Below are 22927 nucleotides of genomic sequence, written 5' to 3' on the forward strand. Positions count from 1 at the left end.
GGAAAACCGATTTCTACTGCTTCACCATATTCTGTTCTGCCATCAGATTTTAACTGTGATCACTTTTATATCAGCAGCAACCATAACAGAAGTGTAACAGATGGAAATACTCATCTGAGTCTACAAAGTTCGAGTCTTGGGAGTTATTTTCGGTGCCCCAGACCCTGCAACTGGACTGTCATTTTATCAACGACTGAAAATCATGGTTTTAAATTGAGCTGTTATATTATTTGAGTATGAGTGTTTCATATAATATTAGTATTTGCTGCAGAGTATTGGCTCTATAGCAATTGATTTTCTACTTGAGTATATTGATGCTGATGATAATGTTTTATAAAGTGACACTTTAAAAAAAACTTTGCAATTTCAGTTACTTCATGTTATGCCTCTTTTATTAACTATTCTATGGATATTCGGCTAGGGTAGCAGCCAGAATACCGGAGGGGCCGAGGGGGAGGGGGGAGTGTAGTATTCTGCCGGCAAATACAAGTTAATCTGCTAGATTAACGGAATTTTGTTAATCCGGTGGCATATTATGTAAATATGTGCAAAAGCTTGACCAATAATTTTGTACTTTTTACGGCTGTCCAATGACTTTATGCAACTTGCCTTTGACTTTATGTAACAAATTACGCATGTGTCCCTCACTTGGTAGATGAAAAGACAATTAGACTTCTTATGCCCACTTAATTAGGAGTATAAGTTGGACAGTTCCATTCAACTGTCCAAGGTTCTTCCTAATGTAATTAACATTTAGTCTTGATTAATATAGAGGCAAATTAGCCTATTGGAGTATAGAAATATGGTAGGGTAGATTTCCAATAATAAATAAAGACTATGAAAGTAGTTTTCTTCTTTTATAGTTAGATAAAAAGAAAAAGTAGGCTTCATTTGTGGAGTATCATTACTTAGCATATGATGCCTACTTTGGAATTATAGACAATTTGGCACTATGATTTTTTTTAAGGTTGATTATCTTATGTTTTACTAGGTTTAATGTGCTCCATTAAAATTGTAACAACACTTACCTGTTCTTTTGAGCTTCTGGGCAGAGCAGAGCAGATTTCAGCAAATCAAAGTAGAGCAGAGCAGATTTCAGCAGCGCAGAGCCGAGCCGAGCAGAGCAGAGCAGATTTCATTATTACTACTACTACTGCTACTGCTGCTGCTGCTGCTACTACTACTACTACTACTACTAGTACTATTATTATCATTATATTTATTATTATTATTATTATTATTATTAAATATTTATTATTATTATTATTATTATTATTATTATTATTATTATTGTTACTACTACTAATATTATCGCATTATTATTATAATAATTAAATTTCTAAAGTTAAATATTAATTATAATTATTATTATTATTAAAAATTAATAATTAGTATTATCTTTAAATATTAGTTATTATCTTAATATTAATTGTTATTATAAAAATCAATTATTAATATTATAATTAATATTATTTGTTATAAGTATTATTATTACTATTAGTATAATTACTATCATTATTACTATTATTTTTATTAAATATTAATTATTATTATTAATAATTATTAATAATTTATTATTATTATTATTAAATATTAATAATTAATAATAATAATTATTATTATTTTTATTAAATATCAATAATTAATTATTGTTATTATTATTGAGTATTAATTATTATTAAATATTAATAGTTATTAAATATTTATTATTTGTTATTATTCTTATTAAATATTAATTATTATTATTAAATATTAATTATTTAGTATCATTATTAAATATTAATTATTATTATTATAATAATTCAATATTAGGTATTAATTTTAAGTAGAGCAGGGCAGAGTAGAGCAGATTGAAGCAGAGCAGAGCAGAGCAGCTCTAAAGAACGGGGCCTTGTTCGCTTAAGATTAACTTGGAATTCCTAAGCTACAATCGATTGTTATATTCAGCGTTTAATTATTGCTTTACCATTTAAGATTAACCTCCCTTGATTTTGATAATTGCACTATTTTACAAACACCACTTGAATCATATTTGTACTTTGTACGTGAGATTACATATAATCATGTTACTTGATTAGGGTTATAGGAGTTACTTAGGCCCTGTTCTTTTGAGTTTCTGGGCAGAGCAGAGTAGATTAAATTTCAGCAGAGCAGATTTCAGGATAGCAGAGCCGAGCAGAGCAGAAATTAATAATATCTTATTTTATTGACTACAATTAAAATTTATAATCCTACGTGGCGCGTTAAGAAAATTAAACCTATATGACTCGCTAAAAACTCGGGAAAAAAACTCCCCTTTATATATATATAATTTTTTTTTTGGTAAAACTCAATTAGTAAATATCTTTTACCTTTTTTAAATACCATTTATCAGAAATTAATATGTTCTTTATATTTTAGTGATATGTTATTTTATAAATTCATGATGTTCTTTATAACTATATACGATGTTCATTCCGCTTTAATCAACGTGTACACACCACTTATTGTTCATCTCGACCAAATTTATTTTCTATATCAATGTTTTTTTTTTGGGTAAAACAAAATTAGCACTAGTAGAAAAATGTACAATGACACCGGTTCAAAACCCCCCTATGGCACCGATTTTGAACCGTTGAGTATTTGGGGGGTGCCAAAAAGTGGGATTTTTGGCACCGGTTCAGAACCGGTGGCAAAAAAAGGGTTTTTGGCACCGGTTCAAGTTCAAAACCGGTGCCAAAAATGGCCCAATTTTTTTTATTTTTTTTTGCATTTTTTTGCTTAAATTGATATATAAACACTAAAATATATATAAACTTATAATTTTCATTAATACAAAGCTATAATATTACAATTTTAGTTCAAAAAAGAAAAAAATTACAGAACATAGTTTAATATTGTACGTAGTAGTGTAGAGCAAATTAGCAGCAGCGAGAGCAGTAGAGAACAGCAGTAGCATAGAGCATCATGCAACAGGGGCTATATTCTAAACACCACCAATTTTAATACAATCTGCAACATCTGAACACCACATTATTGAGCTATACCAGCTTGAAGCCACACCTGCCCCTAATCTCAGCAAAGCACAAGCAGCAGCTCGAGTAAAGCAAAAGTAGCAGCAGCTCCAGCATAGCAAAATAGCAGCAACAGGGCTGCACTGTCGGCAGCAGCAGGAAAGAAGGGCAGTAAGCTCAAGTCATTCGAGCTTTACTTTTAATTTTTTTATTTTCCTGATCTATCATGCTGCAGAAATTAAAAGGCATTATCAGTAAACTGAAATTATATAAATAGGTCAGATTTTGTAAAATAAGCATCATATAGAAAATTAGCAAAGACTCTCATAGTCTCATAGCAATGATGAGTTACAATAAATAAGGCCAAGCATACAAATAAAAATATCAAGTGCATTTAGTGAGAAATTTGAGCTTTCCATGGCTAATATGGAACTGGTGACAAATGCAATAATATCTCTATAGAGATTTTTTTTTTTTTTTTCTTGACAGACTCTATAGAGATATTAATGGTTATAGAATCTCATTAAAGTTCGTTAAAATAGTGAGTGTAATATACTTTTAGGAACGGAGATAGTACATAATAGTCTAATATTAATGTAACCACATAAAATGTTCATTATTAAAAGCATAAAGCCTAAAATCCTTTTCAATTGTCATTAATTTTTGAGGGACTAATTCTAAGCAATAACAAGAACGACAAATCAACATGATATCTTCTACAAGTTCTACTTATATTGTCTATAATTGACGTTCCATTTCCTTTCACCGTTTTTAGATAAGCTTACTATTTTCTTAATATACTTGCGTCACTTTTCTATTTGAGATAGATGTTTCATTTCAAAATACGTTTTTTTTTTTACTATTTATTTTTCACTTGAGTTGACCGCTTAAGCCACACACTTATAATTAACTCATTTCACGTGTTTAAAATTTTGTGCAAATGGTTATGAGACAAGTAAAGTGAGACGAAGAGAGTATCAATGTATCAGTAATCTTCTCTCCTAGTTTCTTTATTAAACATTACCAACCATGTTAAACATTACCAACCATGTTAAACATTACCAATCATGTTAAAGGATAATACTAGTGGAAGCCACTATAGATTTCATAAATGTAATGTCTATTAATAAGCTCCACAAAAACAATAATGGTTACAGAGTAACCCATTTTCTAAATAATCTTCACATCACTCAACTCATTATTAGGCTTTTGAAAATTATTTTTAAAGTCAATCACACTTTATTTTGTGAAAATTAATTTGAAATTCTCGCGTTTTTAATTTATTAAAGAAGCTTCGAATTTTGATGATAACTTAGGGCTTTTTTTTTTTTTTTAGTTTTTCCTAATCTTTGTAAAATACCCTATCAAATTTAGTCAAGGTTGTTTAATGATCTTTTACTTGTTCTTTTTTTTAATAACTTCATTACTTAAAATGTTGTACAAATAAGAAAAAAAAAAAAGAAAAGAATCTATATTATTTTCAATACTCTCAAATGCAGGTAATAATTACGCTTTTGCCTTTTATCATATTAGAAAAACATACGAATAAAAGCAACACCTGGGCCTTTTATCCTTGTCCTATGCAACGTTAAATAAATACTTGTACCAATTCAAATCTCAAAGACATACTTCCTCCAAAGTATATGTAAGGGTAAGGGTAAGGGGACTATTAATTTATTTACACTAGTATATTCATTTATATATTTTTTTGTAAGGCTGAAGAATTGAAGATTATGCTATGGAGTATATGATTGTGATGTTTTCACTACGACTTACTTGTATATTCTTTTTTACTTTTTGTATAAAAATTAAACATCATTTTGGATATGTACTAGGTGCAATTTTATGTTCACTTAAGGCCTGTTTTTATTGACTGAACTCAGCTGACTGAATAAAACTTATTAGAGCTCAATTGAATTGAAATGAATATTTTATAAGAGAAGGAAATTAGGAGTTGAATTGAACTGAACTGAACTTATTAGAGCTTAATTGAACTGAAAATAATCGTATGAGAACAGACCCTTAATTTGTATTTTTTAAATTTATCGACCATGTTTTTTATGCACAGATATTGTACATGTTTTTTGGGTTTAAACTATATTATATTTGCTTCTATTTGGAGTCATGCATGTTATTTTGTTTTACCACTTTAGTTATGTTAAGATGATTCATGTTATTTTGTTTTTACCTTGATGTTCAACAACTCTTATTCAAATTCTTTGACTTTAGTTTTTGTATTCTTTGGGTGCATAGTAGTGCTCACGGTGCACCTTTGACGGATCATGGACCAAAAAATTTTAACTTAATTTAATCTACGAAGTATTTTCTAATGAGACAACATTTACAAAACAAAAGATTAATCTACTAAGTATTTTCTAAGAAAAAAAAAATTGTCTTTGCTCAACTTAAATTGCTAGTAGAAAGAAAGGACCTCCATTGTAGATTTTGTAACTGTACAAGATATTATATTGTGTATATATGATCCACTTTGCTTATCTTTTATGTCAACCCAAAATCATGAAGCTTTTTCTTACAAAATCTTCAACCTTTATCTTCACCTTTTTCTTGCTTCTAAACAACACCATTTTGTCACTAAATCCAGAAATTCAAGCTCTTTTGTCTTGGAAAAACACCCTTCTTTCACAAAATCTCTCATCATGGACCCTCTCAAATGCCCATAACTTATGCAAATGGGAAGGAATCATCTGTGATGAGAAACAGAATACTGTTTTAGCAGTAAATCTTGTAAACTCCAACATTGTTGGAACACTTGATCATTTTAACTTCACTTGTTTTCCTACTCTAAACATCCTTAATCTTAGCCAAAACACCTTAAATGGCTCGATACCATCCTCGATTAGCAACCTTTCGAGGTTAACTTCCTTAGACTTAAGTGACAATTACCTTACAGGGAATGTACCTTACCAACTCTGCTATCTTCAGGAGTTAAGGTACTTGGACCTTGGCGCGAATTACTTAGAGTCACCTGACTGGTCGAGGTTTGCTCCTATGCCAATGATCACCCATCTTAGCCTTGATTATAATAATCTTGAGTTTGAGTTTCCAAGTTTTATACATACTTGTACTAATCTCACTTACCTTGATTTATCAGAAAATTATTTGACAGGTTCTTTGCCTAGTTCATTGTTTAGTAGTCTTACTAAACTTGAGTTTCTCAATCTTACAGATAATAATTTCCATGATGCTTTACCTTTAAGTATTTTTAATCTTACTTTGCTTAAGGATATTCGCGTAGGAAATAACCAGTTTAGTGGGTTGATCCCTGAAGAAGTTGGTAATGTTTTAGGCCTCGAAATGTTGGAATTGTATAATAACTCATTTGAAGGGAGTGTACCTTCTTCTTTAGGGAACCTTAAAATGCTTCAAAGACTCGATCTTCGATGGAACAAACTGAACTCTAAGGTTCCTCCTGAGTTAGGCCTGTGCACTAACTTAACATACTTGGGCTTAGCTTCGAATTTGTTAACCGGGGAACTGCCTTTGTCCTTGACCAATCTTAGGCAGTTAACTGAAATAGATGTCTCTGAAAATTCACTTTCAGGAAATCTGTCTTCCTGTTTCTTCACCAATTGGACTGAGTTGGTCATGTTGGAACTTCAGTACAATCAGTTCAGTGGTATTATACCTCCTGAGATCGGTTTATTAGCAAAACTCAACACATTTTTCTTGTATAACAACAATTTCTCTGGTTCAATTCCTTCAGAAATCGGAAATTTTAAAGTTTTGAATCAGACAGACTTTTCTAGTAATCAGCTTTCAGGTCCTATTCCCTCATCTATTGGTAATCTAACAAACCTTACAATCTTACAGCTTTTTAATAACAGTCTCAGTGGAAATTTACCTTCTGATATCGGCAGCATGAAGTCGTTGCAGCTTCTTGATCTTAACACAAACCATCTGCAAGGAAAGTTGCCTGATACCTTAGCCAATCTTGTTAACCTACAAACTCTTTCATTGTTCAACAATACATTTTCTGAGGAATTTCCAAAGAATTTTGGTAAATTAAGCCTTTCCTTGACTACTATCCGAATTGCATTCAACAACTTCTCAGGAGTGTTGCCGCGGAATCTATGCAGTGGCTTTGCTCTTGTAGAGTTTACAGCACATTTCAACAAGTTCACAGGATCACTTCCAGATTGCCTTAGGAAATGCAAGGGACTAAATAGAGTTTGGCTCGAGGGGAACCGATTTATTGGTAATATTTCTCGGACATTTGGGGTTCACCCAAGTCTTGATTTTCTGAACCTGGCGAACAATCAGTTTTTTGGATCACTCTCTTCTCAATGGGGAGACTGCAGTAATCTTACTCGATTAGAGCTGACAGGAAATAATATTTCTGGGAAAATACCGGCTTCACTGGGAAATTTGGTTAAACTGGTTGTTCTGAAACTGAACTCAAATTACCTGAGTGGCAAAATTCCTACAGATATTGGAAATCTGCAGCAGCTGGAGCAACTTAGCTTAAGGAAAAATAATTTGACAGGAAATGTTCCAAGAAGTTTAGGGAGCTTGGCTAATCTGAAAGATCTTGATTTGTCAGAGAACAGATTAACAGGAAAACTTCCTGTTGAGCTTGCAAATTGCAAGGTCCTGTCAAGCTTGAATCTGAGTCACAATCATTTATCAGAGCAGATTCCATTTGAGCTCAGCGAGTTAGCAGAGTTACGGTACTTTTTAGACATAAGTGGCAATGCATTTTCAGGAACCATACCTGAAAGTCTCAGCTCACTTACTTCTTTGCAATATCTGAATTTCTCTCACAATAATCTCTCAGGAGGTATTCCTGGCAGTTTTTCTGGCATGATCAGCTTAGAGTCAGTAGATTTCTCCTACAACAAACTGAACGGTCCAATTCCCAATATTAATGTCTTCCAGGAAGCACCTTCAACAGCATTTATTGGGAACCCGGGTTTGTGTGGAGTAAAACAAGGATTTCCTAGGTGTATAAATAAGAATTCAGCTAAGCATAGGAGAAAGTTACTGATTGAAGCCATTGTTCTTTGTTGCCTCGTTATTCTTGCAAGTGTTCTTGGCGGAATTCTATATCTAAATTGGCACAAAAGAAGAAGAAGGATGAAAGAAAAGGAAGCAACACTGGACAAGAACAGGGAATTTCCTTCCATTTATGACAACTTTGAGCTGCTGCTTTGGGGATCAGGAAAAAGAAGATTCAAATTCGAAGATATAGTTAGAGCAACCGAGAACTTCCATGACAAATACTGTATAGGAAGAGGAGGTTTCGGGGTTGTATACAAAGCTGTCTTGCCAACAGGACAGATTCTTGCAGTGAAAAGGCTTAACAAGACTGAATTCAGCGACACCCAATCGTCTGATTACAAGAGCTTTGACAATGAGATCACAGCACTAACTCAAATCAGGCACCGGAACATCATTAAGTTACATGGTTCTTGCTCCAAGAGTGGAAACTTGTATCTGATTTACGATTATGCAGAGAAAGGTAGCCTAGGAGAAGTGCTATATGGTGATGAAGGAACCCTTTTAGACTGGGGTTTAAGACTGAAAATAGTGCAAGGACTAGCAAATGCGCTTTCTTACTTGCACCATGACTGCTCTCCCCCAATTGTGCACCGTGACATATCAATCAACAATGTTCTGCTTGATGCAGATTTTGAGCCTAGGCTATCAGATTTTGGCACTGCTAAGCTGTTGCTCACTGGTTCATCCAATTGGACTAACATTGCCGGGTCTTATGGCTACATGGCTCCAGGTGAATCTCCTTAATTCCTTATACTTCGTATTTTTTTTCCATACTAAATCTATTACAAGATTTTCTCTGTTGTTTCCAAGTGTCTGACATGCTGAATTCATTAATGTGCAGAGCTAGCATTCACTATGAAGGTGACTCAGAAATCTGATGTATATAGCTTTGGAGTTGTAGCCTTAGAAGTTATGATGGGACAACGCCCAAGCGAGGTATTATCCTCACACTTCTCAGGAACTATATCCTTCAATATCCAGGATTTGAGCCTGAGGGATATGTTGGATCAAAGACTTCAACCACCATCTCCTACATTGGAAGCTATAGTGATGGAAGTAGTTGCTGCAGCATTGGTGTGCACCAGTCACTCGCCGGAGTCAAGACCAACCATGCTCAGTGTAGCTCAGAAACTTACTCAAATTCAAGAAGCTCCATTTTCAGACCCTTCTAGGTCGAAAAATCAAGGAAAATACAGAAATCCATGATTGTTGGCATAATTAATATTCTAGTACAAGTTGCAACTTAGTAGATGCATTTACTGTGTAAATTAATACCATAGTATGCAATAATTTGATTAAAAAAAAAAAAAAAAGCATGTGAAGTACTACCTCCGTTCCTAAAAGATGTTCCCATGTATATACCACAATTTCATGCTCTATGTATTTGGTCTAATACTATTCCGCGCTCATATATACATAACAGGACAATATGCTTGCTGCTATGTGAATAATGCATGGAACATGGATGTACGTGATTACTACCAGCACCCAAGTGCTGCAGAAGGTAGCTAAGAACATATTAAAGGAAACAGTTCAGTCCAAAATGAACATAAAACTGCTAAGAGTTCCTTTAAGAACAGTGAAGCAAACTGTCAGTTTCAATTGTTTACCTAATAATTAGAATGTAGCAGTAGGTCAACTCTTAGAATCCTAAAATTTGTTCAAGACAATGTTATATCTAGTCATTCAGAATAACTTTAGGATAGTAGATTAGTGGAAGATATAGTGGGATCATGTTGTACTTTCTAAGGTTTGTTAGTTTTTTTTGGGTTTAATATCAAAGCTTGGATGTATAACAGCTTATTTATTCTCTTCACTCTCTCTCACATATCTTTCGTTTTTCACATGATATTAGAGCCATATTAGATCCTCAAATTAGAGCACAAAAAGAATGATGAGTGAATTTACTTTTGTTAAAGGTATCACTGTGTGCAACAACTTTCGAAAATATTCTTGTTACAATGAAAGCCACAATATTTGTTGTCAAATCCTTGCAGTATACACCTAATTGTCTGTCTAATTTTTTCATACAAAGTAAATTAAGGTGGAGATAATTTTTCTAGCTTAGCTCTTTTATAAAAAAAAAAACAAAGATTATTACTTTGATACAAAAACCAGATGTGCTTGCTGTATAATAAAGAGGTAGCAAAGGAGTGTACATGATCAAACTAGCACTCCACCCCACATTGTTTGAGTACAGGGCCAGTTTGCTTAGGTAAGAAAGGATCGATCCGAACCCACAAGAGAGAGAAGATTGATGCTAGAAGAACTGACCATAGCACAACAATAGTTGGTGTTCTGTTCTGTTTTCCCATCAGACCCTTAAGGAATGGATACAGGTGAACAATCACCCAGAAGGCGAAGAAGAGCTTCCCAACAGTGGGCCCCACGAGTTGTACCCGTTGTTAATGGCATCAGATATTCCAGCTACAACTCCAACCATGTTGAGTATGATCAAGGTGGTGGGTGGGATTAAAAGGGTAGTCCATTTGAAGAGGTAGAGCTCTCCAAATTCGGCGTCTTCAGCTGCTTTTGTAGTCACTGTAAAGTTGGTGTCCACCCCTGCAAGTACCTTTAGCAGGCCTTGGAAGACTGCAAACAAGTGAGCTGAGACACCACCAATGACCCAAAATTGCTCATTCCTCCACCAGTCCTCAATGCTCACTTCACTCCACCTTAGCTCGAGCACTCCCGTTATTATGATGGACAGAAATAGAGCCAAGAACCATACACTGGCCAAGTTTGTCAGCTGCAGGAAAATCATCAGAAGAACAAAAGTGTTAAAACATTGCTGAATAACGGACCTCTTCTAAGGCTCATTTAACCAAATATATGAAAGTTCAAGTGGAATAATGAGTAGCAAGAGTACTTACAGTTGGAATGATGAATTTCCCGGTGAGAAGACAGACAGCTGGGATAGTACAATAGGCAAGCAGAGGAATAGAGGTGAAAGGATAGACAATGGTGTTAATATAAGCAAGCCTCTCTAGCAACTTGAGCTTCCCTCCCCAAGCATACCATAAAGGACAATGTCGGCTAAGGAATATTTCAACTGATCCAAGAGCCCACCTAAGAACTTGGTGCAACCGATCTGACAGATTGATCGGGGCAGATCCCTTAAAGGCTGGTCTCTTAGGCATGCAGTACACTGATTTCCATCCTCTGCAGTGCATTTTAAAGCCTGTCAAAATATCTTCTGTAATCGACCCATATATCCATCCAATCTGCAAACAGAATATAATTCACAAGAAATTTCAGAGTTGAAGATAACATAACAATTATTCTAGAAATAAATCATCCTATATGCAGTAAATGATACTCGTAATTGATGCCACTTTGTGTTTACCTCTTTTCCCCAATCAGTCTTTTCTTCATACCCACAGCTAATAACATGAATGGCCTCCTTGATTAATGCAGTAGGGCTTGTCCCCTCAGGAAGACCTCCATCTTCCATAAGCGTAGAAGTAATGAAAACCGGTGACTGACCAAACCTTTTCTCAAAGTTCTTTTGAGACATGAGGGATGACTTCTCTAACTCTTCATACCCTTCAAGTCCTTCTTCAATGTCCTCAAGATCAAAGACAGGTGTGGAAGCCTTTCTTGAGTACTTCTTCCCCATAATCGTCTTCTTCTTCTTGCTGTATAGCTTGCTGATCAAGCTCTTAATTCCTTTCTTATTATTATTCTTTGACTTGGCCTTTTTCCTCCTACCACCACAGCAACAGCAGCACCATGAAGGAAACAGTCACATGTCATCTTCGGCTTCTTTTCTGATGCTGGAGGATCATATCCATATAAAGCCTGTCGGTTAAATACACATCCTGTTCCTACATAAACTGGCCCTTGAATCCCATCTAAGCCTCTCATGTTGATCTACACCAGAAAAAAGACGAGAAAAAGAATAAGTCTTTTACTAGCATTAAGGATATAGTGGCTGTATTTCCAGTGCTAACAAAAAAAAAGAGGTTGAACTTACATCGAAAAAGACAATATTGCGATTAGCATATCTATCATGCCTGTCAATACCATCAAATCTCTGAGGAAACTGGACATAGCATAGCTTCTTCCCAAATTGAGGATCCATTAAGAAGCACATAGCTTCTCTAACAGCCTTACTATTGTTGACATAGTGATCACAATCAAGATTCAATATGAATGGTGCATTTGTAAGTACTGCTGAAACGCGAACCTGAAAACAACCAGCAGATAATATTGCAAGCATGTTAATTAGTTAGTTGATTGCAACTTACTGTGAAATTGTAATAAAAATGCAAAACAAAGTAAATTGAAAATTGAAGCCTCTTACCATTGCATTCATGGCACCGGCTTTCTTGTGATGATTGTATCCAGGTCGTTTCTCACGTGAGACATAAACTAGCTTTGGCAACTCCTTACCTTCCACATCTAGTGCTCCCTCACTTCCTAGATAAACCTGGAAACATATATGATTATTAGTACACGTTTGTCCAACAAAACATTCTTAATTAGAGTTCATTTAGTTTTCCTCAAATATCGATCAGAAATACTAGCATATTAATTAACCTGAATCATGCCAGGATGATCTCGGGTGTTATTCCCTGGCCATGGATTTCCATCTTGCATAACCCAACCTTCTTCAGGTTTCTTCACTGCTTTCGCCACCAATGCATTAATTCTGATCTTGAACTCTTCATATTCTCTCTAATAATCAGCAAAATTAAAAATTTAAGTTTGTCAGGACACTTCCAAAAGACCAAAAGTAGCTTAGACAGCAGCAAATTACAAAAAACAGTGTTGCTTGCTTACTTTCATGGCTCGTCGATCTTTGACAAATGTAGCTTGGACCTTATCCTTCAAATAATCCATTTTCTGAGAGAAGTAAAACTCAGGGGCTCTAGGCTCAATGTTATACTTCTTACAAAACGGAACCCACCTCCTCGCAAACTCAGAAGTTTCAGACAGTGTGTCAAACAGAAGCATTGAAGCACCATCATCTGATACATAGCAGCTGACCTTTTCAACTGGATAATCAACAGACAAGATGGATAACACAGTGTTTGCAGTAATGATGGGTGGCTCTTTTAATGGATCCACAGTACTGACAAAGAAGTCAACTGGGGCTAGACGGTTAGGCTCTCCCTCACGTTCAAATCTCAATGTAAGGCGGTCCAAGTAAGTTTCTCGGTTGATAGGAAACCATTTGGGGAACTGATCAAGTATCCAAGAAAATGCAAACCAAGTCTCACAAATAACAGAGGTGAGCCATAATGGATAGGCATCTTCTGCTGGGGTTAATATTCGAAACCTGAGGAAGAAGGCAAGGACAACAAGCCGCAAGATAATTATAATCCGGTATGGGTTGAATTTGCTTGATGATATAGGGACTTTTCTCCACAGTGGTTGTCTTGCTTCAGCAATCCTGGGGAATGAAAACTTGTTATACAGATAGTAAAGATATAATAACACTGCAAGTTAGAGATGAGATTTTCGAGTTTCTCATTTACTGTCATAAATTATAGATTTAGGAATGTAATATGTTACACATCACACTGATCAATACAGAGGTTCAATTTCAGAATTGATTTAGAGAATTTTGTTCCTCTTGAAGTTTGGATAAATTGCCAAGTTTAGATGTGCAAATTGACAAATGCTTGTTTCTTCTGATCAAATAAGTGGCAAAAGCTCTAGCTACTGCAAACCAATTCACAACTTCTCGGTATATTAAATCTGATTGCTAAGTTAATTACCATGGTCCCTGATAAAAATCTATCTGATCCATATCATAGCAATTTATTAAAGTATTCTTATGATAAGTTTTCTTTAACACCCTTATCATACTACTAAATATTAATGTGCTGCTCATTGTCAAACATAATGAAAAAGGTTTCTACTCAGCATCGAGTTTCTAAGCTGAATATGTGTATGAATAAAGCGGAAAATCAGAAGAAAAAAAGTTCCAAGAGTACTAAAATAACTGCTTACAGGAAATCATCTTCTTCACCCTTGTCATTTTCGCTATCATAGGTTTTAACTAAGCCTTTCTTCTCTTGCCTGCTTTTCCATTTCTCTACTCTTTCTTTCCATTGATCATTGTTACCATATATATCCTTCGTCTTCAAATTCCTTTCCGTTCACCTCCTTTTCTCCATCAAAATCCTTACCAGCAACTGTTAAATAGCACGGAAAACATAACACATTATCAGAACAGCACAAAATTGGCAGATCAGAATTCTGTTCTAAACTAAGCAGAAAGAATTGAAGTTCTTTACCACTTCCAGCAAAAGAAGATAGTTGATTTCCATTAGCATGCCATTGCTGTTGATTATAATCCCCATTTTCCTACAAAATTAACTTCATATGATTAGTACAAACATCAATAACGTACATAAAAGAACTCGATACTATATTTGTTACACGATTCAACTCACAGATTGATTGGTAGGATGTTGTTGATTGATCTTAATCTCAAACTCATCATCTAAGTCATTAGCATCAAATGCTTCTTCCTCATCACCCTCGACTCCTGGGGAGCCTGATACATATAAATAAACCAAATTCCGATTTAACATAATCTTCTTATGATCAAGCTAAGTATAAAAACAGTATAATCAGAAAATATGAGCTAAGCAAAAGAATGGTTTATGCTAATAAAACAGGTTAATAAACCTCTGTGACGCTTATAGCGAGTGTTGCACTGAGGACAGCACTGAGTGCCTTCATTCCTTTCATACTCATAACAAGGCCTGCAGACAGGAAACCTACATGCGTGACATGCTGCGAAAGGCTCCCCGTCTTCTTTTACTTCTATACCATCACCACAAACCCTGCATATCTTTCCTCCTGATTGCCTGGTTGGTGAACGATTCTGCAATAAAAAAAACAAACACAATATAACTATTGTAAGAACGTATGTACTTCCTCCGTTCCTTAAAGTTGGTTACATTTATTATAGATCCATAGACCAATGCATTTGGAGAAAGAGTGCACAAAGAGGGTTATGTGTATGAAAAGTATGATGAAGACTGTTGTAAGTAAAGATCTACAAGAAAATGTAACAAAATGGTGTTATAGGTGAGGCTTGTGTTAGAAAAAATTTAGCGAAAAATAAAACAAAAGTGTAACCAACAAAAAGGAACAGAAGAAAAATAAAAAGTGTAACCAACAAAAAAAGTACAGACCCACAAAGGTAGATAGTACAAATTTTAGTAAACTAGGCCAAAATTATTCTTCTTTTAAATATTCATATAGATAGAAGTATAAATGATGTAGCATATATGACAAATAAAGAAACTATCTAAGTTCCAACACATGAACATCTCAAAGAACAAAAAAGAGACAAGGGAGGTTTACCTCATCAGTAATAGGGAAAGGACCAGGAATAAGGCCAGCCATGGCAAAGTATACCACGGCAAAGGCGAAGGAGGGGGTGGAGAGGAGGTAGTGAGGGAGGAAAGGAAGAGGAGGGAGTGAGATATAAAGAAGAGAAGGATCATATCTAATGAAATTAATTTGAACAATAAAAGAATAAGATAGGGGAGTGTGGTGTAGTTTTCTACCAAACTGATAGTTGGGAAGTCATTGGTTTGATTCAAAGAGACGTTAGATGTGATCTTAAAGGATGGTAGGACAGTAAGAGAGAGAAATAACTTAAGTTTAGTGAGAGAAAGAAGGTTGCTGTTCATAACTTAGGCTCAAAGTATGTCCAAGGTTGGCGCCATTTTCTAACTCTACACTTGGTTTGTTGGCATTTCTTTTTCTTTTTCACCAAATATATAGAGTAGAGTTTTGTGTGTATGAAATCTTTGTTTATGTACAAATTATTAGCAAAGTACCTTTATGTAGATGTTTGATGTAGCTAGTTGGTCCACTACTAGTGTTGTTGTCTTACCACTTTCTAACAATATGGGGTTGTAGTGGTGAGCGAGTAGTGATGTGGTGGTGGTGGTGTTGAGTCTAGTGGTTGGGGTTGGGGTGGTGGAAGTGGCGTTCTAGTGGTGGTGATTAATGAGAGAAATACAAGGGGAAAGATAGAGGTGTCAAAAACTGACTCGACCGATCTGATATGAAACTGATTCGAAAAAACTAAATTCAGATTTCGACTTGTACGAACACAAATAATTTAGCATGCCTCACATTTTATATAAACCTAACCCGACCCGACATCAACGGTCCTGGCACAGCCGCGCAGACACTTAAATTAACACCTCTAGGGGGGTGGAGCCGCGGAGTGAGGTAAAGATAGAGTTGGGAAACATGAGGGCCAGACGATGTAAAGTAACTGTGGGCGGTATTTACCAGCTCCCTAAAAGCCCTGCATCTTTCTAAAGAGCTAACGAGCTAGCCTGACAATTCACAGACGCAGTTCAAAGCCAAAACTGATGCCATATCAAAAGCAAGTCATCCACACTAAGCTCAAGGGTTAAAGTTAACACTTGATCTAAGCAGACAAGAATTACCTTTTGAGAATCCACAGATCTAGACCATTTTTTTAACCATAAATTAAAATTTTAGATGTAAAAGAAATTTTAACAAAAGAAGAAATTACTTGGCTGAGGGGTGCCTTTCATGACATTGACCATACAACAAAACTCCATACTGTTGACAGCAAACAGCATAGAAAGTTAAGACTCTGAATGAACGTTATAACAGATATAAATGACCTTTGCCCCAAGAAATATCAGTTTCCTTTTCTGGTGTCAGTAAAACAAATACCCAGAAAAATATCACTGCATCAATAAGCTAGTTGTTGATGATGATGTTATGGCAGAAAGTCGAATCCGAGAGGAAAATACTAAAGACTGAAGCTAATCAAAAAGTCATCTCATTCATTTCCATGGGGAGGATCATCACTGTACAGGGGATAGAATTCGCTGACATCATGCTACGGCTTTATTACTATAATCTCTCTAGCAAACCGAAAGAATACAGCTAGGTGAGACCTGAACTGCATTACTCAGAATGTACTAGGACAGTATAAATTACAGGCTAAGAAAAACAAATGAGCCATTGGGTACCATGATCAACTAATACTGCCCAGGTTTCCTTTTATCTAGATGGAAATTTAGAGGGGGTGAGGGAAAGGAACATCTACATATATCAAGCTTACTCTTTATAAGCAATACTGAAGTCCATAAGAGTTACTACTATATCTCGTGTTTGAAACACGGCCTTGGCTACATCTACCACACTAGATAAGAACGGAAGCAGCAACGGTTTCATGATATGGTTCATTCAATCTTCAGGAGGTTTTGAAGTTGCAGGTAAGTTTGGCTCAGTTTTTTTACTGCGTTTACATGGTTGCAGATCCGACAAATCTTTATCACAAGGGTTTTGACGCTCGGCAATTTCAGTTCTGGGTGCCTTTCCTTCTCTCCTTCCTGACGTCTCCCCAGGTGTTGAGGGAGCATCAGTTGGCTTTCCTGTGTCATTTTCATCTCGAGCAGATGCACCCTCAAGACCTACATCCTTCCCAGTTATTGGTAATTCCTGGGAAGAAGGCTCTTCAACTGTCAAAGAATCAATCTTGAGATTTTCAGCCCCAGACTTGGACTGCTTTTCAAGCATCTTCTGGAGGTATCTTCCTTGCTCTTCTATTCGCAGCTGTAAATTTCTTTGAATCTGTAGAGAAATTGCACTGTAACATCTTAACAGGTCTACATACTAGCAACAACTGCAATGCACGGAGAACAATAAAGCAAGAAATTATAACACCCCACAAGATTTTTTAAAAACTTTTTAATAGATTTCTTATTCTTTTGTTTTATTCTCCTCAATGTCTTCCTCAGAGACCAAAAGTTCAAATAGATAAAATGCGGCCATTGCTCCCTCTCTCCCAGCATCCCTGTATTTCATCTTTTAATTGCAATTTCACAAGCATTGTTTATTGGCTAGGTTGATTTCAGTAAAACAGCTCAATATCTTCTTGTATAATCTAATGTTGGATTGTGATCAGCAATTGCTGTCATAAACGATCACAGGATGCATGGATGTTTACTTGCTCTACAATAGAATTTTGTAGCATGAGAATATGTATAAATCACCAAATTGTATTAACTTATGTTTTATTAAAAATTACTAGTATAAATTACCATTATGAAACATAAAAAAATCAAATTATATATATATATATATATATATATATATATATATATATATATATATATATATATATATATATATATATATTTTGCTTTATCATTACCTTTATCATTTTTGTTTGCTTTAACAATGTGTTTTGAGGTAAAACCCACTAAATCACATCATTTGGAGGTGCAACAAAGTAAAAAGTAATTAAATAGGTAGCAAGTGGTGGTGGGGCCCACTTGGTACTGTTCATTCTTTTGTTTCCTCCCACCATGAGGAAATTTTTCCAAATTGTCATTGGTGCTCTACTCCTAAAGCATGACCAAAGTCATAAACTTCCTCTACAAGCTTGAATACCTGACCTTCAAGTTGTTGACATCATACATGATGTCAATAGAGTTCTCAAACTCTATAAATAGAGCCCAAAGTTCAGCCATTTTAAGCCAAAATTCTCTTGCTTTCAAAGCTCCATCCTTTTTTTCTTCTTTCTTTCTTCTTATGCCTCTCATTTTCGTACTAGTTCAGCCCGTATATATTTCAAGCTATTTTTTAATCACTTCTGATCATTTTTAGCCTTTGGCTATTTGAGGCAAATTTGTTCCTCTCAAAAAGTTCTAAAGGTTAGGCTCAAAAATCACCCAATTTAGAGTTATATACTATGAGATATGACCTTTGCAAAATCTAATTCTTACTTTTCAATGTGATAGGGTAAAGTAGTATCTCCAAATCAAAAGTAATATCTAAATCCTCTAACTAATGTAGATAGGGAAGTAGGGTCGAATCCACAGAGAAACGAGTCTTTCTATTCCTAATTAATTAATATAATCTAGATTATTAGGTAACCAATATATAAGTTGAATATAAAACTAAACTACGAAGGTTAAGAACAAGGAGAAAATAATATATAAAAGGATCTAGGGCATAGGTTCACCAATAAATAATATTCCAGGGTAGAATATAATAAACATTCATCAATGCATATATTAATCAGATTATAAAGGGCTTTCGCTACGTATTATAATCACACAATTAATTTACCGGTATTAAATCTCATCTTTCGAATCTCGACTTAACCATTTATAAATTAACCTGCCTATTGAAACTAGACCTAAACATTAATTCTCATCTGTCGAATCTCGAATCAATATTGTCAAACTCATGCATAAAAGATCGGGCCTAATCTAGTCACAGAGCATTAAATCAATCAATAGGAAATTAATCTAGCATTGATAATTAACAACAATAAATTACCCCTTCATATTATTTATGGATCCCCATAAACCCTAGAAATAGAACTACTCACACATAATAGGAACTAAACTAATCAAAGCAATAAAGCAAGACATGATTAGAGAAATAAAATAAACAACTAAGATTAAGAGAAGAGAAATCATTACCAAAATAAATTTGGAATTAAGAATGGATTAAGAACAAAGGTTTAAGAGAGAGAGAATCTAAGAAAACAATTAAGGAGTAAAGAAAGAGTAAAAGAGAGTAAAAGAGATAGAGAGAAAAATATCCTAAAATCGTATTATGGTGGAGTATTTATACTCCGTACAAATCCTAAACTAAAACAAACTAAAATGACGCTTATCGTCTCCTAACAATTACACGCGCCCGATCGGGCGCACCTTTTTTCTCTTTAGGTTGAATCTCGCGCCCGGTCGGGCGCGTCACCAGGCGCCGACCTTAGCTTCTCCCGCCCGGTCGGGCGCGCCTCTGGGCGCCAGCCTTTTTGGCCGAGCGGCTCTCTTGGGCCACTAATTGGACTACGATTGGGCTCCAATTCTTCGGGCCAATCTGGGTTTCCTCCTCGGGTCTTGATTACTCGGTCCAAATGCCCCGGTATCACCTATACTGAGCCCTTGATCACCAGTTCGATGGCTCTAACCGGTCCTGGGCTATAAAATCTGGTTGTGCTTCTCCAATGTTCATGATTGCTCCAAAATATCTCGGGAAAATACTCCAAAAGTGTAAATCCCTGCAAAAGTCAACCAAATCTACGAAAACACTAGAAAACACCAATTAGTAATTGTAGGGAATAATTTCAAGCGTTAACCCCTAGCTTGAACCCCACTGTGATCATACACTAAAGTACGGTGGCGTCCAATATGGAAGAAGATAGAGCAAAAGAGTCGCCAACAAGTTATAGGAACTTGTAAACCATTCACAGGGTGAAGGTTACACCCCTTAACGATCAAGATATCGTCAACTCCATAAGGTCTAGAACCAAATAAGGGTTCGGGGATGAAGGTACAAATCAAATCTAAAAGAGATTGAACCTGCCCTAATAATAGGCCTCTACTTTATTCTGATCGTATTCATGTGCGCTTTCTGACTAACATGCAAGCAATAAGATTAACCCTAAACCTGTTTATCTAAGTTGGTTGAATTTAATGCACAAATAAAACTATTATTGGCGATCACTTGAAATTATAATCAAATTAACCCTAACAAGATTATTAATTATCTTATTAAGCGTGATTACAAGTATAGATTCCCTTTAAACATGCATAAAAGGTGTGATCAAGCAATAAAAATAAATAAGCATCAAGCAACATAATAAATAATCAAAATAACAATAATCATAATAATGATTATAATCATAATCATAACAATAGTCATCATAATAACAATCATATTAATCATAATAATAATCATGTTCATAATAATAATAATTATAGCAATAATAAAATTATAATCATAAATCATGTTAAAGAATAATAAAAATAACAAGATCCTAGGCATGACACTAACAAGATTAATAACAAACCCTAGCATGTCACTAAGCAATAAAAATCAAAGCTTTAGCCCTAACATGATACTAACAATCATAAATATTAGGAAGAAAATAAAAGGCATCGTAACAATCATATTTAATATTAAAATTACCCTAGACATGATACTAGGAATATCATAATAACAATATAAACATGATTTCTACATCATAATATCAATAAAACCATTAAAGTACTTACTTTGATGTCTCGTACCTCTTTCTAATAACAAAATACATACGTTAGTAACTTCAAGGAAAATAATAAATAAACAATTAAATTAAATAATTGAAAGATATATTTGGGACTAAACCCTCAGAAATTAAACCTTTCACGTCTAGGACGAAGGCAACTTCGAATATGGCTAGGTGTTTCTAGATCTTGTGAATGCGGAATTTTGTATTTGAAAAGCAAGGTTTGAAAAAGAAAGAGAAAGAGAGAGAGAGATGAATGAATTAGAAGAGAATGAGAATTGAAAATTGATTGTAGGTGATTGAAAACGGAGTTTTTACGTCGTTATTTATAGAGAAAATCAGCCAAAAAGATAAATTTACAAAATAGAGTATTGGCGCACGTGAAACAGAGCTGGCGCCAACATTAGGCTATTGGCGCCAGGCGCCAGCCTTAGCACCAGGCGCCAATGCCTGGCGTCAGGCGCTAGCACTGTTTTTGACACGCTTTCTCAAATTAGATAAATTCTACCGTACAGGAGGATAAAATCGTATATTTTCCTCAAAAATGCTCTTTGATTTTAATTAAAACTTTGAAAAATCAACAAAAGTCAATTTATCAATGCTAATTGAATTAGGAATGAAAAGAACCTTCTAGAAGAATCTAGAAGACTAAAACCATTCCTAATTTCATTAGGAATGATAAATCATATTAGGCCCTCCTCTAGATCATTGGGCCGCATATAAGGTTCAAACCGGGCCCAGTTTAGTAAATTGGCCATAACTTCCTCAATATTCATCGGAATTGGGCTTATAATATATCGTTGGAAAGCTCTTGTCAAGCCCCATCCAACTACACTACTATTGGACCCATATCATGGACCAACCAAAGTGGATTGGCTGTTTTCTTAAAATAATTTTTCAAAAACAGAGAGAAGAGAAAAGAAATTAAAAATTGTCCGCAACACTAAACTTTCTACACTTTCGCTTCATTCGATTATGATTCGACGTGAAAGGTACTCATCACCGGTTTGGTTTTGGGGGGACACAAATGGGTGTCTACAGTAATAAAAGTGGCTCTAAAGAGCCAAAAACACTACTAATTATGAAAAAGAGACGGGGGTAAAATACTATATAAAATAGACGTATCACAACGTGAACCTTTCCGTGAGCTTTGCTATTTTAGGTTATTTTGCGGTTAGTATTCTAAAACTAATATCTATTTTCATTTTATGATTTTATAAGGTTTCATATTTGATGTTTATTTAAAATAATCCATATAATGTTTATTCTGGATATAGTTCGTGGTTGTAAATATAGGTGGAATAGTTGTAAAGATCAAGGTACGTAATCGTGACTAGATCTTTAAACATGTGATTTTACATAAAAGTGTTTTGTATTTTGGGTGATGAACTATGTTAGAATGTTGAACAAGGATTTAAATTTTTTTTATAAACTAAATTCTATAAATGTGTTTCAATAAAACACGATTGTTAAATTTTTAATATTTGGGAAATTTTCAATGGTGCTTTTGACTTTTTTATTTTTCTCAATGGTAAATATCATAAAATCATACTTGTATTATATTTGGTAATCAACTTTTGTGTAATAAATTCAGTGGTGACATTCATGAGATCAATCTATAAATATAAGTCTAACTATAGTTAACTAAAGGTGAAATGACTATAATATCCTTGAAATTTTTTATTTTTTAACAATTAAATTATTAAAAAAAAAACCAATTGTAGACACCTGATTGTGTCTTCCAAAAAACCAAACCTAGTGATGAATACTTTTCACGTCGCTTGATTATCGAATGAGGAGAAAGTGTGAAAAGTCTTGTGATGCAGTCATTTTAATAAAATACTTCTTTTTGTTTTCGAAAACATTTCATTTCTTTTCTTAC

General features: G+C 34.7%; 1 protein-coding gene and 1 pseudogene across 1 annotated transcript; one reads left to right on the forward strand and one right to left on the reverse strand.

The window, feature by feature from the left end:
• Nucleotides 1-5510: 5510 nt before the first annotated feature.
• On the forward strand, nucleotides 5511-9403 carry LOC110727677 (MDIS1-interacting receptor like kinase 2-like). Its single transcript, XM_021907258.1, has 2 exons — nucleotides 5511-8742; nucleotides 8854-9403. The coding sequence occupies exons 1-2, from the start codon at nucleotides 5511-5513 to the stop codon at nucleotides 9216-9218; spliced, it is 3597 nt and encodes a 1198-aa protein (XP_021762950.1). The 3' UTR covers nucleotides 9219-9403.
• A 539-nt stretch (nucleotides 9404-9942) lies between these two features.
• Nucleotides 9943-15383, reverse strand: LOC110728001 (annotated as a pseudogene).
• Between the last annotated feature and the right edge of the window lie 7544 nt (nucleotides 15384-22927).

The sequence above is a fragment of the Chenopodium quinoa genome, unplaced genomic scaffold, assembly GCF_001683475.1.
Source record: "Chenopodium quinoa cultivar QQ74 unplaced genomic scaffold, ASM168347v1, whole genome shotgun sequence".
Classification (NCBI taxonomy): Eukaryota; Viridiplantae; Streptophyta; class Magnoliopsida; order Caryophyllales; family Amaranthaceae; genus Chenopodium; species Chenopodium quinoa.